The 16,027-nt window shown below is 45.9% G+C and overlaps 1 protein-coding gene across 9 annotated transcripts in view; it reads right to left on the reverse strand.

Moving 5' to 3' along the window:
- The window catches only part of LIMCH1 (LIM and calponin homology domains 1), a 263,196-nt gene that overhangs the window by 45,991 nt on the left and 201,178 nt on the right, over nt 1-16,027 (reverse strand). For 5 of the 9 annotated variants that reach the window (XM_069458296.1, XM_069458293.1, XM_069458301.1 and 2 more), the window contains one exon: nt 4,612-4,647. The exons of the other annotated variants lie outside the window; for them this stretch is intronic. In XM_069458296.1, coding sequence (XP_069314397.1) covers nt 4,612-4,647 — 36 coding nt within the window. The remainder of the gene's footprint in view (nt 1-4,611; nt 4,648-16,027) is intronic. 9 annotated transcript variants of the gene reach the window in all.

The raw sequence follows: 16,027 nt of genomic DNA on the forward strand, positions 1-16,027 counted from the left end.
CCAACAACCATGCACTGGTGATGTGTATGCTCAATGCGGCCATTTCTTTTTACTTCTTGCAAAGCTGCCTGTAACTGATAGTGCAGTCGGTGGCACCGTGGGACCAGGAAAATAAGGCATTTTATAATAATCGTAAAGAAGGACGTATGTAAATCAGTCTGTACTTTGTGTCCTAATATACTCACAACCATATTACTTTATGTTTGTCAGGATGCCTCTGAATTTACTTTTTTTAAAAGGAAAAGAACAGGGAAAGCAATTTTTTTAAAAAAATTGCTGGGCTGTGCATATAATTAAGGTACCCTACAGGAGCTTATTAAATGTCTGGCAAGATCATAGGGCCTTTGGGTGATGCTCACATAGACCTTTGTTACAGCAAAAGCAGAAGCAGCGATATAAAACAAATAGCAACCAAAGCAAAATCCTCCAATTTTTTTCCCCCTTTCAAAACAAGACTAGCTCTGGGACCAAGTAGGTTACAGGGTCCAAAAATCAAGAAATGGAGGATCCTTTAAAGCTCTCTGTTAACTGCTAGGAACAGAAGACAGTGACGGGCCATTTTTGAAGCCAGCTTAACACAAAGAAAAGGAAAAGCCATGCACTTAGAAACCAACTAATTCCAGACATCCCCAGTGATGTCCAAAACTGTTACCCCCATGGCCAGAACGGGGAACAGTGGCAGCATTGCTGGATGCAATGGGGTCCTTAGCAGGCAGCCCTCCGGAAGAAGATGACCCCCAAAGCACTGCTGCCCGCCTTCATTTCAATCCACTCGAAAGGAATCTGCATGAACGTATGGGTCTCTCTCCCCTTTCTCCAGATGTCGGACAATTGAAGTCTGACCGAAGAGAACTAAAACCGAAGACTGTACTTGCAATCTGTCTTCCCTAATAATTCTAATAAACATTCGAATAATCCGACTGCACAGGACTCTTATCTGAGGCTTCCGTTAGCACGGATATGAAAAGCCGAGGTGTGAAGTTGCCTCACTCTCAGTGGGTGCTGTTGATTTCGGCATCTGTGCCTTCTAGAAAAGCAAACTGCAGTCTTCAAAAGGGGAGAGGGGCTGTGACTTTTCATCTATTTTATACTACCTATTAATGTCATTTAAGAAAGATTTAGGAATTTGTCAGGTAGAGAAGTCTAATTCATGGTTTTTAAAGTTCATGGGTCACAATTCTCTTAAGTAGGTCTTCCAGAAAGAGACCAAAACTCATCCCATTCCTCCTCTTACAGTTAGAAAAACTCTTAACTTTAATATATCTAATCCAGTAGTTCATCTTTTAAGGCAATTTATAATCTTGCTAAGATCTTAGAAGACATAAACCTCTCTGAGCTGGGACCCTCTTATAATCACATTAAGTAGTTGGTGGATTGTGGGAGAGAAAGGAGGCCCCATCTATAATTTCCAAAGGGCACAATTTTGGTGTAGGCCACAATGAGTGGCCCTAGAGCCGGGTCTTCTGGGAGCCCAGGAAGAAAATGGCGGCCTTCTCCAGGATTTGGGATTTGGTTGTCTCACTCGGTGGGTGTAGAGAAAATGGGACAGGCCTTCAGAATTATTAATGCCTTCCTCTGTCCTGCTATGAAGCTCTTCCTACCTCAGCCCAAATGTGGCCAAAAGCTGGTCAGTTAAATAAAAAGAGAAACTCTTGTTTGCCCTTTCATGTACCAGGAAGTATAGGTTGAGCATCTAATTTAAAAATCTAAAATCCAAAATGCTCCAAAATCCCAAACTTTTTGAGCACCAACATGATCCTGCAGTGGAGAATTCCACAGGTGACCTCATGTTATGGGTTGCAGTCAAAACGGAGCCAAAAATGTCATTTTATGCACAAAATTATTAAAAATATCATATAAAATTACCTTCAGGTTATGTGTATAAGGTGTATGTGAAACACAAATGAATTTCATGTTTAGACTTGGGTCCCATTCGCAAAATATCTCGTGTATATGCAAATATTCCCAAATCCAAAAAAGGTCGAAATCTGAATCACTTCTCCTCCCAAGCATTTCATTTATATGATACTCAACCGGTACCATATTTTCCTAGGGTCCCAAGGATTTTTTGTTTTGTTTTGTTTTTTAAATTAAGAAATATCAGCAAACTAGCCAAAAAGAAATAACAAAAATGCAAGTAATATATTTTTTATGCTATTTAAAAAAGAAGAAGAAGAAGAAGAAGAAGAAGAAGAAGAAGAAGAAGAAGAAACTGAGAAAGTTGAGAATTGATAGCACTAGATAGGAAATGGGCTGGGTCACCGTTAGAAAATGTTGGACTCAGCCTCCCAAATGAGGAAGTGTCTGTCTGAGGGTGGGGTGGGGATCCTGGAGAAGCCGGGCTTCCAGACAGTTAATGTGACCTGAACTAACCCTGTACTTCCCAGCACTTGACGCCTTTGTCCCCGGGCTGTTGGGACAAAGGGCCCCTGGCGGCAGAGTCCAGGAGTAGCTCTTGGCGGTGGTTTGGCGTCTTTGAGGGCCTGGCTCAGATTACCCGAGGGGAGCCTAGAAATCGATTCTGGGCCAAGTCTAAGGTGAGGGAGCTCAGAATAAAATGCCTGTGGCTCTCCCAAGGCGCAGACTTCTTAGGTGGGGAGAGAGTTGGGAGAGAAGGAGCGTGCGAGTGAGGAAAAGGGCAAGAAGATGAAAGTAAATCTACGTGCGGGAACATTCCTGGCTGGCAGGGGGTAGGAATTTCTCCGTTTGCCTGTGAGGCAGGTCTGCCCCTCACCTGTATTCTCCTTGAAGGACACTCCTTTTTGGATTGGGTTCCATTTTAAGAATGTGTCAATTATTAATAAATATAGCCTGTACCAATAATTGCCCTTCAAGATTTTGGAAAAGGGAGGTGTTAAGGGAATAAACTAAAAATAGTATAAATGTCTATTTAAAAGATAAATTCCCGATAACAACTTTTCATTTTCTTCCTCACATGGTTTCACGTAAACTGTGTGTACTCCAAGCAGGAAATTCGGCACTTCGGATAGTCCCAGATAAGAGCTCTGAAAAAGCTCCTTTACTCCTCTTGGTCCACGGGGCTGCTTTTTGTAAACTTAGAGAAGGAGAGAAGGAAGGCCTCATCCTTGCCCCTTTAAAAAATTCATTAAGTTTTCTTGTGGGTGAGGTTTTGTGTCCAGGTGCAGGCAAAATTCAAAAGCCCTTTAATATAGCTTCCTTCTCTCACCTTGTAGGGTTTCCCAGAGATCTATTTTAGCCAAATTGCACAACAGCTTTGCATTGATGAAGAATAAATCCCTTCTATCAAAATGTTTTTGCTCACCAGATCAAAGCCGTGTTTTGCCCATGCATCTTATAAAATCCTCCTTTCAGTGCACGTTAAATATCGCCACTGCAGGTTTTAAAAGTAATAACCACGGCTCAGTTTCACAGACTACTTAACTCTGCAGTCAGTCAAGCTCAGGCTGAGTTTGGTTTTGAGACATCAACGTTCTGTGTGAAAGGCCACTAACCCATCACAGATGGCTCCTGGGAGCTTGGCCCTGGAGTCTGACCGCTTAGGGCTTAGAGTCCAGACAGAGCTGACATCCTGAACACAAACGTGGAGAACGTGCAATTTGAAAACACTTAATTTTTTTGCCTGATCTCTTTGCCATCAGTGGAAATGACGTTTGTGTGTACTATATCCTTATTTAAATTCCTCACTCTGTGGCTTGAAACTGTGGCTTGGACAAGGACAGGCAGAAAGTGTGCGGATGATCAGTTCTTGAGAGTCCTGACTCCCACGGGGCCACCACAGAGAGGAGAGACGGCAGCCTCATTAAACTACCAGTGCTGGAATTCAATATTAATCACGTTTCCCTGAACACAAATCACTCAAATCTGAGAAAGCTATGATTCTGCAAAGAAAACTTCTGCCCTGTGTATCAGTTTCAGAATCATCTGCACAGGGAAACCCGTTTTTGAAAGTGCTAATGTGGCCACACGTGGGAGGGTGCGGATTCTTCTCAAATTTGGATGTGAAGTACGGGATGAGGAATGAATCTCTGAGAGGAGTGAAACCAAGAAGCAGGGAGAGGAGGAAGTGCAGGACACGTCTTACATCCTGACCCCTTGCGATGCCACGGAACTCGAGAGAGACCCCGAAGTTTGGGTCCTTAAGCATCCCACAGTTTACATGACCCCAACCTGGGAGGAACATGGGCTTCTGAATCTATAATTAGTGGTTTAGAATTTATTTTCTTAGTTTAAAAAAATGTGACTATGGGCATGACTACTTCATTGTTAACTCTAAGACCCAACATATCAAGAATTAAGTGCAAAATGCAGAATGTCCTTTTAATAATTCCGTGGTTCAGAAGGGGTACCGGTGTCCAAACCATAACAAGAACAACAGCTTTAACATGCCCAGTCTATGAAAAGCAAATGTTAAGTTTTAAGGAGCAGCTGCGTATTAGCATCATGCTTAAGTTGCTTTTTCATTCATCTTTCCTGCACAGAACATATGTTCCACATTCCAACTTCGAGTGCTTTGCTGCACGAGTCAGTTAGCTGTTCAGCTCACTGTGGCATTTCAGTTAGTGGTAAGTACTGGAAGCATGCGGTTTAGGCTAGTAACTAATGCAATCCTACGAATACAAGACCACTTACTCTGCGTCATCAGACACAGGAGTTCTCGGACCGTATCTATAAGACCAAATACACAATTAGAAGACAGAAAGGGAATGCGGTAACCAAGCTGGAAACAAAAACTGCTGATGAAATACATGTGCGCCAAACCTTTTTTGCTGATCACACTGAAAGAGAAGTGTCATTATACAATGAGCGATATCCATTAGCTGCTGAAAATCAAAAGTCTCGATGTTGCTAAAGAATGCAAAACCCAGATGAGAAATTAAAATAATCCCCATGCTACCCACACAGACAGAATCTGTTCAATATAAACACAAAAAGGCTTAGGTAAAACCCACAATGTTTAGAGAAGGCAGCTTAAAAAAACAAACAAACGTGTATTGCAGTCATTCACAAACAGTTAAACTGTTCATGCCTCTACGTTCAGCAGTAACGGCTGTAATGGGCACCCAACACGCGTACACCCTCCCTGACCCTGTCTCTGGTGTGTCAATGCATTTGCACAAATGACATCAAAGAGTGTTTCTGCAGTTTTCTGAAAGCAAACCAGAACCCCAATCAGTGCCTTCCGCACGCATTTGACAAAAACCACAATTCCTAGAAAACTGGTAGCCTTAATCAAAACCATACTTGGATGATATTCCAAACTTGAAAAACCAAAGTTTCTTCCAAACTTCTATATTATTCTGATTAATTGGATCTATAAAGTTGTACCCCTGTGATAGTCACTTTAAGTCTAAAGGTGTCCGATAAAGCGAGGAAAAAGGTCAGATTAGAAAAAAATTAGAATACTACAAGGGCATATTTTAAGTACATTTTTAAAAAAGCGGCTCCCACAAATGATGGTCTCTTTAGCAAAGGTGAATTTTAAGAGACGGTTCTTACCTATACTCTGAAAGGTGGCTCATTTCTGCATTCTGATGGTGAACAAAGAATTAGTTCATTAAAGAAAACATATCCCTATCAAGCAGAGTCCTATGGATGGTAAAAAGAGTATTTAAAAAGAAAATACATCCTGCTTTCAGTTTCCAATAAATTACATTTTCGGGTTGTCAGCAAAAATTACCTGGTCCCATACTCAGTTTCACATCAATTTACAAGAAAAAAGCAATTTCTCAAGACCTCTTCCTGTAATCTTAGCGAAAACACCCAGAATTTATGGGTGTACAGACACATGCAACCTTATCTCTTACGATTTCATCATTCGAGAATAGTCTGTATTCGCTAATTATTTAATTCATAGTGAAGGCAACCATACCAGTGCAAAACCCAAACATCTCTGTTGAAATGAGCAAAAGGAAGATGTAGAAAGGGTTTGTGAATGTTTTTCTTCTGTAGTAAGACTCATTTTCAGTCTCTCCAGGGGATAGCTTCCGAAGGTGCTACAGTTTAACAGTTTTCCAAAAGCACCGCTACATTGAAGCAGATCATGAGTGGATTCTTCCATACCAAGAAGGGGACAAGATCAGTATTAATTCTGAAGACTGGATAAATGCTTCCCAGTTAATTAATAGGCCTATGGGAATAGATTTATTCAAATAGTGTTTCCTAAATTTTCTATGGAAGACAGCAGAGTAGTTATTCCTAAAGGATGGTTAATCAAGAATCTATAAACAGTTGCTATGTGCTTTTGTATCTCTATTTGAATATTTTAATTAACATTTTATTGAAATATGCATAAGATACACATACCTTAGTGAATGTTCACGAACTGAACACACCCATAGATGAATATTGAGTGTTTTGTACTATATAAATGGACTCATTTAGTGTATATACTCTGGAGTTTGGCTTCTTCAGCACAACACTGCTTGTGAGGTTTAGCTATGTTCTTGCATATAGGATACATCTGAATTTAAATTGTTTCTGTACAAAATAATTAACAGCATCTGTTACCAACATTTCTGCCAACAAATGTAGATTTGCTCCAAAACATAAGCCCTATGGGGGCAGGAACTTTTCTGTTTGAGTCCCCGAATAAGTACTTACTAAATACTTATTGGGTGATCTGGACATTGAAAGAAAAGAACAGCACAGTCTCTGAAGATAACCTTCATCTATCCCTTCGCTGTGCACTTGTGAATCTAAGGAATTTCCTTTCAGACTAATTTGTTAGCTGTAAAAGTGCACCGACTTAAGCAGAATTGCCCCTGCTGGCAAAGGGGAGAGAATTAGAGCTTCGGCGTCAAGAGGTTTTCCCAGTTGTCCTACAGGAGACTGAAAAAGTAAAAATAGATTGCCAAAAAAAAAAAAAAAAAAGCCACTAATAGATCTTTTTAATGCAAAGTCGGTGGGTCAATAATGGGGTACAAAGCTGGCCAGACACATTGCAGTGGGCACAAGCATCCTATCAATTAAAAAAAGTCAATTAATAAAGTTTAATTTTGAGGACAGGGATATTTAGAAAGATAAAGGGAATATTCTATACACCTGTTGATGGCACATAATGTAACTTTCAGCACTAATAAAGCATTTCAGAATCAATAATTTGCTGGTTATACGTTTCTGTATTGTGAACTAGCATTAGCTGAATTTGAAGTGGGAGAGAAAATGGTTTCACTGCTCCTCTCAGATGAGCCCCCCAGCACAGTGTTTTACATGTAGTAGTTGCTCAATAAACATTTGCTGACAGGAAACATGAATGACCAGGGGGTGTGCTGGCTCAATCACACAATCATAATATGCTGCATAGTTAATCTGACGTGCTTCCTTGTGGCCAGCCTGACCACTCATCCCCACTTGAAAATAAAGAGGACTTTTCTGAATCACAGACGGAGTGACAGATAGAAGTGGCAGGAATTCACGAGGCTTCCACCATCTGCTCAAGTCGCGGGTGTGGGCAGTGAGCTCGGGTGGGGTGGCGGCGGCCACTCAGACAGACCTGGGTTCGAATCTCGGCTCTGTAATCACCAGCACGCAGTCATTTTCCTAACTGCGAAATGCAGGTGAAAATTCTTACTCTCCAAGGTCGCGTGAGGAGCACGGACCCAGGGCGTATCCAGCAGGCAGTCTGCAGGCGCGTCCCTCTCTCCTTCCAGTCTCGCGGGCTTCACAGTCGCTCACTGACCGGGACCGAGTGCCAGGTCAGGGCATCTGGACAGCGAGTGACTGTGAAGGACCAGGTTGACCACTCTGTCCTCTGTCCCCGACCAGCCCTACCCAGTGCAGGAATTGTGGGTAGCACAGTCACTTAACTTTTCTCCACCTCAGCCTTCCTATCTGCAAAATGGAACTGACATCGGTTCCACCTACCTGGGAGTTCCCAGGAGAGGGTGAGCTGGAGGGAGCAGACACACCTCGCAAAGGCTGCAAAGCGCCCTACGATTGCGGAGTAAAGCGTGAATGTCACTTACCCCTGCTCCCCGGAAATAGTGTTATGATAAGGCTCTACTATATTATTGTTATTGAGAAGAATATAAAATGTAGGTTAAGTCCAGGTGATAAAGATGGCTAGGATGTTGGCTTTAACATGCTGGGATTCCTTACCATCTCCTTGCTCCCCGCTCTGCCCTCTGCCCTCTGCCCTCTGCCCTCTGCCCTCTGCCCCGCTGCTACCGAGTCCTCTGAGAAGGAGAACTCCACCACTTCCCATTTTACAGTGACCTTACAACTATGCAAAGTGCTCCTCATTCCCTCGCCCTACACTGACAAGGAGACCACACTTTGAACAAAGATACACCGCTGTCATTACATGGCAAGAGAGGCGCCAACGTACAGGACCTTAAACCAGAACATGAACCCGGGATTATCAGCAAGTCATGCTCGACTCTAAATCAAGTCAGGGCATGGAATAGAAACCCGACCTCTAGCAGGCAAAGAGTGTTTGATAATGTTGAAAAGTTAAATTAAATTACAAATTTTATGAGTGGTATTCATCTTGTTTGGACTCGAAATCAGAGTGAAATCAAGGATGTCGGAAAGCAGTTCAACCCCTTGGCCTGAAGGCTCCTAGGAAAAAATGAAAGAATCTCCCGTTTATTCTGCCCACAGGATGAGAGTCAGAAAGAATATCTAACAGGTAAAGTCACCACTAAACTAGTCTTTCCACACCTGCTGACGTGCAAACATGAAAACAGTTCTTGGCAGACGGGGCCAATTTCAGCCACTCTGTTTCTGTTAGCAGTAGCAACAGTGACGTCTACGCACCATGATGCGTTAATGACACACTCAAAGCATGGCCAAGGCTCAGAACAGAGAAACAAAGTCACAAGGGCACAAGATAACCTTCTGACCTCTGATCTTTCACAGGCAGGCCCTGGGCATAGTCCTTCACCTCCTGTTGCTTTGCAAATGGAACTGGAAGGAACTGGTTCGGGTTGGATCCCGCGTGTCCAAGGGACATCCCAGTTCTCCTGGCCATAATGTCATCTTTTTGTGAATCACACAACTTTCTGTGGCCCTTCAGTCCCCTGCCGCTCCAGGCAGGAGCTGTCGTCTTCTCCGACCTCTCTTCTGTCCCCGAGGACTCCCGTTCAGAGGCGAGAGGACAAGCACTAGGGCGACATCCAGTCCAGGGAGTCAGGGGCCACTCACTGCTAAAGGTACGTTCAGTAGCGTCACCCCCTGGCATTAGCTCAAGACCGAGGCAGCCGGCATCCGCCGAGGCAGCAGCACACACACAAGCTGAGCAGAAAATTCCCCTTGTTAACACTGCGACCCTCTGCCATGCAGCTGGTGCTCACACAGCAGCGGGCCTCCCTGTTTGGTTTCCACGGTTCCTGAGGACGAAATTTGGCCAGTGCCCGACCGCATGCAGAAGCCGACACCTCTACCCAGAGCGGCGCCAGCAGAGAACTCTGACCCGGGGATCGCGCACTGCTTTAGCCACCTTGCTCCGCGCTGCGTCGGTCACCGGGCACGACTGTGACTCTGAGCTGTTTGGGGAGCACAGCAGCCACACACAGCAGGGGCAGTACACCCCGGGGACAGGCAAGATGCTCACAGTGGCTGGCCACCTTCCTCCGGTCCTTCTGCCGTGGGCAAAGTCTCAGAATCTCTCGGGGCGCCTTGCTTTTCTTCTTTGCCACCCTGCGGCAGCTGTTCGGGTGTAACTGGAGCCAGAGGGGACAGCTTTACCACGAGGAAGGACTCACAGCAGAAGCCCTACCCTCCTTCCCCAGCTGTCCCGCTCCACCTTCTGGGAGGCAGGACACGCTGCTCCTCACCTTCTTCTGTCCGTGCTGGGCGCTCGCCCGAGCCGCTGCCCCACTCGTCCCGGGACTCCGGCACGGGAGCCAGCCGCGGGGCCTTGCTGCAGTAGTCACCTACACCAGCACTCGCTGCTCTGCTGATGAGCAGGCAGCGTTGAGGGCAGGAGAGAGGGAACAGGGTTATGAAAGGAGGCATGAGAGCGGTTGAGACTGAAAGACGAAGAGATGACAATTAAGAGGGAACTTGGTTGCTCTCATTGCAAAGGCCAGTTAGTGAGGGTGACACCATCAGCTTGAAATAACGGAATGCGAGCTCCGGCAAGGGCCTGAGAGTCAGAGAAAGCCGGCGTGATTCTGTGACCGCAGGACTGAGGGGTGGTTCCTCGGGATTCAAGGCTTCGGGGACCCAGTTCTCATTCATTCCCTCTTTCCCAGCTCAGACCCCCCCTGGCCCCTGGGACCCCAGCTGTGTGTTCTGGCGTCTGCAGCCTGCTGCCCTCCACAGTCTGCACGCCAGGAAACCCTGCTGCAGGTCACGGGCCGTTCACAGTCTCCTTTGGATTCCAAGGACAAAGTATAAAGAAGAAGGTTATGAGACTTCCCCCACCACAGGGAGCCTCCCTTTGCTCCCACCGTGCAGGCGGAATGGAGGTTTCTGGAACAACCCAGAATCTTAGAAATGCCCTAGGAGAGAGACCAGCCCACAGAAATGAATCCCCAAGACAGGCCTTGGGAATTCCAAGCCAGTGGCCTCCAGGGACGATGAGAACACACGGTGTTGCCCCACACGTGTGTTGGGTCAAGAGTTTCCCAACAGAAATCCCCAAAAGAGAAGTCTCTTTTGACTCCAGATTTATTACATAATTTTAAAAAGTAGGGAAAGGAGGAGACCTTTTTTTTTTTTTTTTAAATATGTCTGCTTAGGTGTCCAAAATTTGAACTCGTGATACTAGTAACTACTTTTTCCTCCCTCTATGGGGCAGGAAAGAGGGAAGTTACAGATAAACCCGATTTTTATCAAGGTGCCTTTAGAAGAAACGCTAGTGGTATCATTAAAACATTCCATTTAGCTCATTCAGTATTTTCAACTAATAAAATCGTGCTTCGTGCCGCCGAGGGAAAAGGGCCGTTTGCCGAGATCACCAGCATTCCCGGGCGGTGATTCTGGTGACAACGGATCAAAGCGGACGTCACCACCGCACGTCTGACACACAGCTGCCCCCGGGGCCACCCACCAGCTCTGCTTCTCTGCCGCGCAGCACAAGCGTCTGTCAAAACTCCGCCGTCTCTGGGGGGCTGTTAATGAGCTTCGGCAAACGCTTCAAAAGCAGCAGCGACTCCCATGCGATGCCCTGGCACACGCATGGCGCAATGTACCTGCCGTCACTCTGTGCGCTAAGCATGTGCTCCTCCTTTAAGGCAGCCGCCGAGCCAGGAGACCCCGAGCACGTCTGCATCCTGCTGTCCTGCCCGGTGACTTCCGCGTGCTCCCTGGGCCCCGGCTTGCCGATGCTGAGCCGCTGCCACCTCTGCTGGTCTATCTCGGTCACCGGCCCAAAGTGCACAAACTTCTGCCTGGGGCCGGAAGCTTTCCTGTTAGCCCTGGCCTTGCGGCTGGCAAAGTCATCCCGGATGGCGGTTTCTGCTTTGATTTCTGGGGGAGGCTCAGGGGGAGCACAGATACGCTGGTCATCTCCGTCCCTAGTCAGAACCAGAAACAAGTTCCAAAGATTCCTAAGGCAAGTACAAACCAATAGGTTTTTCTTTTTTTCTTAAAAAAACAAAAACTAGAGAGAGTTGGCCCTCCCCATTTATGGTTTCAGCATCTGTGAATTCGAGTAACCTCAGATTAAAAACTATATATATATATTGGGGGGAAAAATTCTGCAAAGTTTCAAAGAGCACAACTTGAATTTGCCTCCCGCTGGGTGCTCCATTGCGCCCAGGGCAGTGAAGTGGCGTGCAGGCATCGTGCTAGGGATTGCAAGTAACCTGGAGATGACTTAAAGTATACGGGAGGACGTGCATATGTTATATGCAAATGCTGCACCATTTTACATAAAGCACTTAGCATCTGAGATTTGGGTATCCAAGGAGTTCCTGGAACCTAGCACTCACGGACACCGGGGGACGACTGGACATGAAAAACACTTCTGAGGACAGAGCAGATCTGCTTCTCCATTCACTGATCAAATGAAGCAGTCAGCACTGTCCTGCCGAGAAACGATCATTACTTGTCTTTAATTTTCTCTAGCTTTCAAAACTTGGTTTTTAAAAATTTTTAATCATTCCACTCTACCTAAGATTTTCTTATGCCATCTGTTACGACGGAATAATTTAAAATTTTTTTTAAAAAATTAGTTTATATTCCTTATAGTCAACACGCCTATCAAAATAAATAACCATCCCTAGCGAGGGGGCTGGCTAAAGAGGGTGTTTTCTGCTCGCGTGGCTTGCGGCTTTCAGTGTCAGGGAGTTCATCTCAGGCTGAATATGCTGCTCTCCAGAAGCTCTGTCATCTGGGAGGCACTTTTGCAGCCATGGCAATAAAAACTGATACAGGCTAAGCGTTTGGTTCTTTCAAAGTTAGATAATAGCACTGCCAGGAGAGGGGGGCAACCGGGAGGACAGGTGACACACCTCGTCTTCCCCGACACCTTCAGCCTCTCCCAGGTCTCCATGTCGGCGTCGGTGATGCCGGCGAGTGTGACAAAGCTCAGCGGCTCTCGCAGAGGGGCAGGTCTGCCCCGAATCCTCCGCTGGGCCAGGTCATCCTTGTGAAGGTCCGGCACCTTCCTGAGTCCCTCTTCTATGGGGTCACCCTCCCGAGCACTTGTGACACAGGTCACCACTGACTTCACCTCTTCTGTCCGGCCCTGGCTTCTGTCGGTTGGATCCAGGCCCCCGCGTCATCGGGAAAATCAGGTTCGAGGAAGGGGAGCAGACAGACAGGATGTCAGGCACGGAAATTCAGAGGGAAACTAGGGAAACATCTTTCTCTTTCCTAAACACAGGGAGCCGACAGGAGCTGTGATTGCTCTGGTCTCCGCTACCCTTGTGACACCGTAAGGGGACAGTTTTCCCACCAGATGACAGTCTCTAGTTCAGAGTGCAGGAGGAGGAGCCGGAGCGCGCGGAAAGACTGTTATGAATGGTAACGAGATCGCGGCTGGGCGGTAACGATGCCCAGTTCCCGCACTATTCAGGGACTGTGATGAATTCAGGGTTTCTGATTGAACCCCTCAGCCCTCTTGGAATGTTTTTACTGCACCAGTAAAATGTCAGTAGGGAGCCCTGCGTGATCCAAACGCTAGGATTAGTCTGGAGATAGCTGGAACGTTGCTCACATATTAAACATCTCAAATCCAAACCCACAACTGCCAAAAAGTTACATTTCAGTCCGTTCTGAACAGAAAGTTTCAATGCTCAGACCCGATCTCTGCTTCACAGTGTTAGTCGGGTTTGGCCAATGCAAACCTGAAGAGCAGAGAATATTCCTCTTTGGATTTAGAGTCAATATCCATTTGTTTCTCATGTTAGTAACTGTTCACCTTTATTGGTGCTGAAACTGGTATTTTCACTGATATTCACTCCTAAGAAGTGAGTATCATCTGACTAATTTGACAAAGTTCTAATTTAAACCAAAGCCGTGGCATCTATACGCATGAACCTTCTATCACATTAAAAGTCCATTTCCAACTAAATATGCTTCTTGAGATGGAAAAATCTCAAAAATATACATAAATAGAGCCTACCAATTTTTTCCCAAAATATATCATCCAAGCGAGAAAACCAAGAGGTATTCTTTTGCTACCTGGATGATTTGGTGTATTTGCAAACCCTATGCAGAGAGAAAGGCTACAGAATATTCTATTTACTTTTAGTTTGAGGAAGGGGATCAAGGAAGGGCACAGCGGAGAGCCTCCAGGGACCCTTTTTCTTTCTTCCTTTCTTTTTTAAATCAGTTCTTTGATTCTGTCTAGAGAGGTCATGGGCTGACTCTGGCCCAGCGCTGGGTCCTCAAACACAGGGTCAGGTGACAACAGACAAATGCAGCTGGAAATACCAGGAATTAAAATTGCATGGGCAGAAAGGAAAAAAGGGAGCTACAAAGGCCAGTCCATTGTCTAACTCAAACTGCCGACAGCCATCACTATGCCTTCGTATTCATCAGTTATCTACAAGTCTCTGCTTCACTTGCAACAACTGACCCCTCGGGCCCTCCGAGAATGGTTTGCCACGAGCCATGCCAACAACAAGAGCCAAGGCCAGGAGCCTCCTGAAGCTGTAACGTGTCCTGTAACAAAATGGCGCCAGGTCTTCTCTGTTCTCATCCCTGTTCTCTGTCTGGAATCTTCCATGGGTTTTGTATCTGACACTTCCTTAAAAAATCCAAAACACTCACCACTCCATTGAGCTCAGTAACTCTGCCCAGAGAACCATTTTAATTGTGTAAAGAAGCTGAGATAATTCTTATATATCTATATATATATAAATTCTTAGTTCAACAGACTTAAAAACCTCTAAAGTGATGGGCGAAAGATGGCCATTTAAAAATGATGATGTTAACTCTAAATGATCTTGATATAAGAAAAAAATACAAGAATGATAAACTCTGCAGGATAAAATTCAGCAAGTAGACACCTTAAATGAAATCACATCCCTCTCAGGACAAAAAAAAAAAAAAAAAAAATCACTGGCCAAATCCCGTCTTACTACAACCTTCCCTTCCCCAGTTCACGCCAACATGTATTAAGAGGAAGGTAAAAAGTTAGGAGAAGGACAGTCACTCGCAAACAACTCCCATGATAGAGCACATAGAAGTGTCTTATAGTTTACGTCTGACATGGGAAATATCCGTCACCATCTGTCCAGGTGATGTAGCTCGTAAGTGGGAGGAATGAGCAAGCCTCATTTTTCCCCTTCCAACACCTTAAAGGAGCTAATAAGAAAAAACCTGTAGCCCTTCTGCGCCTTCTCCGAGTGGGCAGGAGCAGGCTTGAGAGGTGGCTGTCACCTGACATGTCGTGCCAGCCGGTGACACCAGCACCCACGTGTGGTGAGTGCCCTGATCTAGCCATCTACACACCGGAATTCCATGTTTATTTGGCAAATTCAGCCCTATCTGGGGCATGGCCACGCTGCCGTCTGTGTGTCGGGGCGGTTGAGCATTTGCAGTTCTGCTTCTGAACAAACCACCATCACAAACGACATGCAAATGGGGCCAGACAGGGAGGAATTGGGTGCTGGACTATGACACAAATCGCCTTCACTTAATCATGCACACTCCTTCCTACACACACACACACACACACACACTCTCCGCGCACACCTTTTACACTCTAGACTTCTCTTTTCCGAGATTCCCTTTGAGAGCTGTCTGCTGCCCCCCGATTTCTCGGCCTGCGCCTGTGGATACGGCCCGTACAGGAGCTGGCGCAGCGGCACGGCCGGCCTGGCCTGGTTCATCCTCGCCCTCCTGGCCGCGAAGTCGTCCTTCTCGAGGTCGGGCAACCGACGCGCAACTTCGTCTTCCGACTCTGAATCGCTGCCGTGTTGGTGCGTCAGGAAAGGGTTTTCCCTGCGAAGGATAATATCGCGAACAGCTTCTTTCTCTTCACTTGATTGTTTGTGACTGATGGAGCAAAATTAATCGGAACTGCACATGTGATCAGACCAAAAATAATTCCAAATCCCCATCTCCACACAATGATGCTGTTAGTGAAAAGTCTTCTCGTATCGTTAGTTCGAATAACATCTGTTTATTATTTCAGTCCAGGGTCGCAGCATTGTTAGGGTGGGAGCTTAAACGCTCAGTTCAGCCAGACGCTAGCCATACTGAAAAATTCATTTAATTTGCAGGGTTCCATCAGCATCAGAAAGGCAGGATCCTAAATGGCTCTGAAAGTGACAATTTAGATTCTTTGCATGAAACTGGGAGAAAAAGTACAAAGCTTTTTGTTGCTGTTCTTTTTGCTTTAGCACATTAGCAGGTACTCGATTTGTTTTTGACTGGGAAGGCAAAAACTTGAGCCACCAAGAAACTGATCTGGGGGAAAACTAATGCGTGCAGCCAGGTGACAGCACCCAGAATGTGTGACAGAGTGACAAGTGTGAGGAGGGTCTTTCTGCAGAGCTGGGCTAAGCTGAACCATCTGGACCCGTGTGAGCCCACGCACGGGACGGTCTCAGACTGCCCGTGAGTCCTCCTGGGAGCATCACGGCAGCACCAGAAACCTCCCTGTCCCCCTGTCACCAGGCAGGGCAGCTACATCCCCAGGCAG

Source organism: Eulemur rufifrons, chromosome 24 (genome assembly GCF_041146395.1).
Source record: "Eulemur rufifrons isolate Redbay chromosome 24, OSU_ERuf_1, whole genome shotgun sequence".
Taxonomy (NCBI): domain Eukaryota; kingdom Metazoa; phylum Chordata; class Mammalia; order Primates; family Lemuridae; genus Eulemur; species Eulemur rufifrons.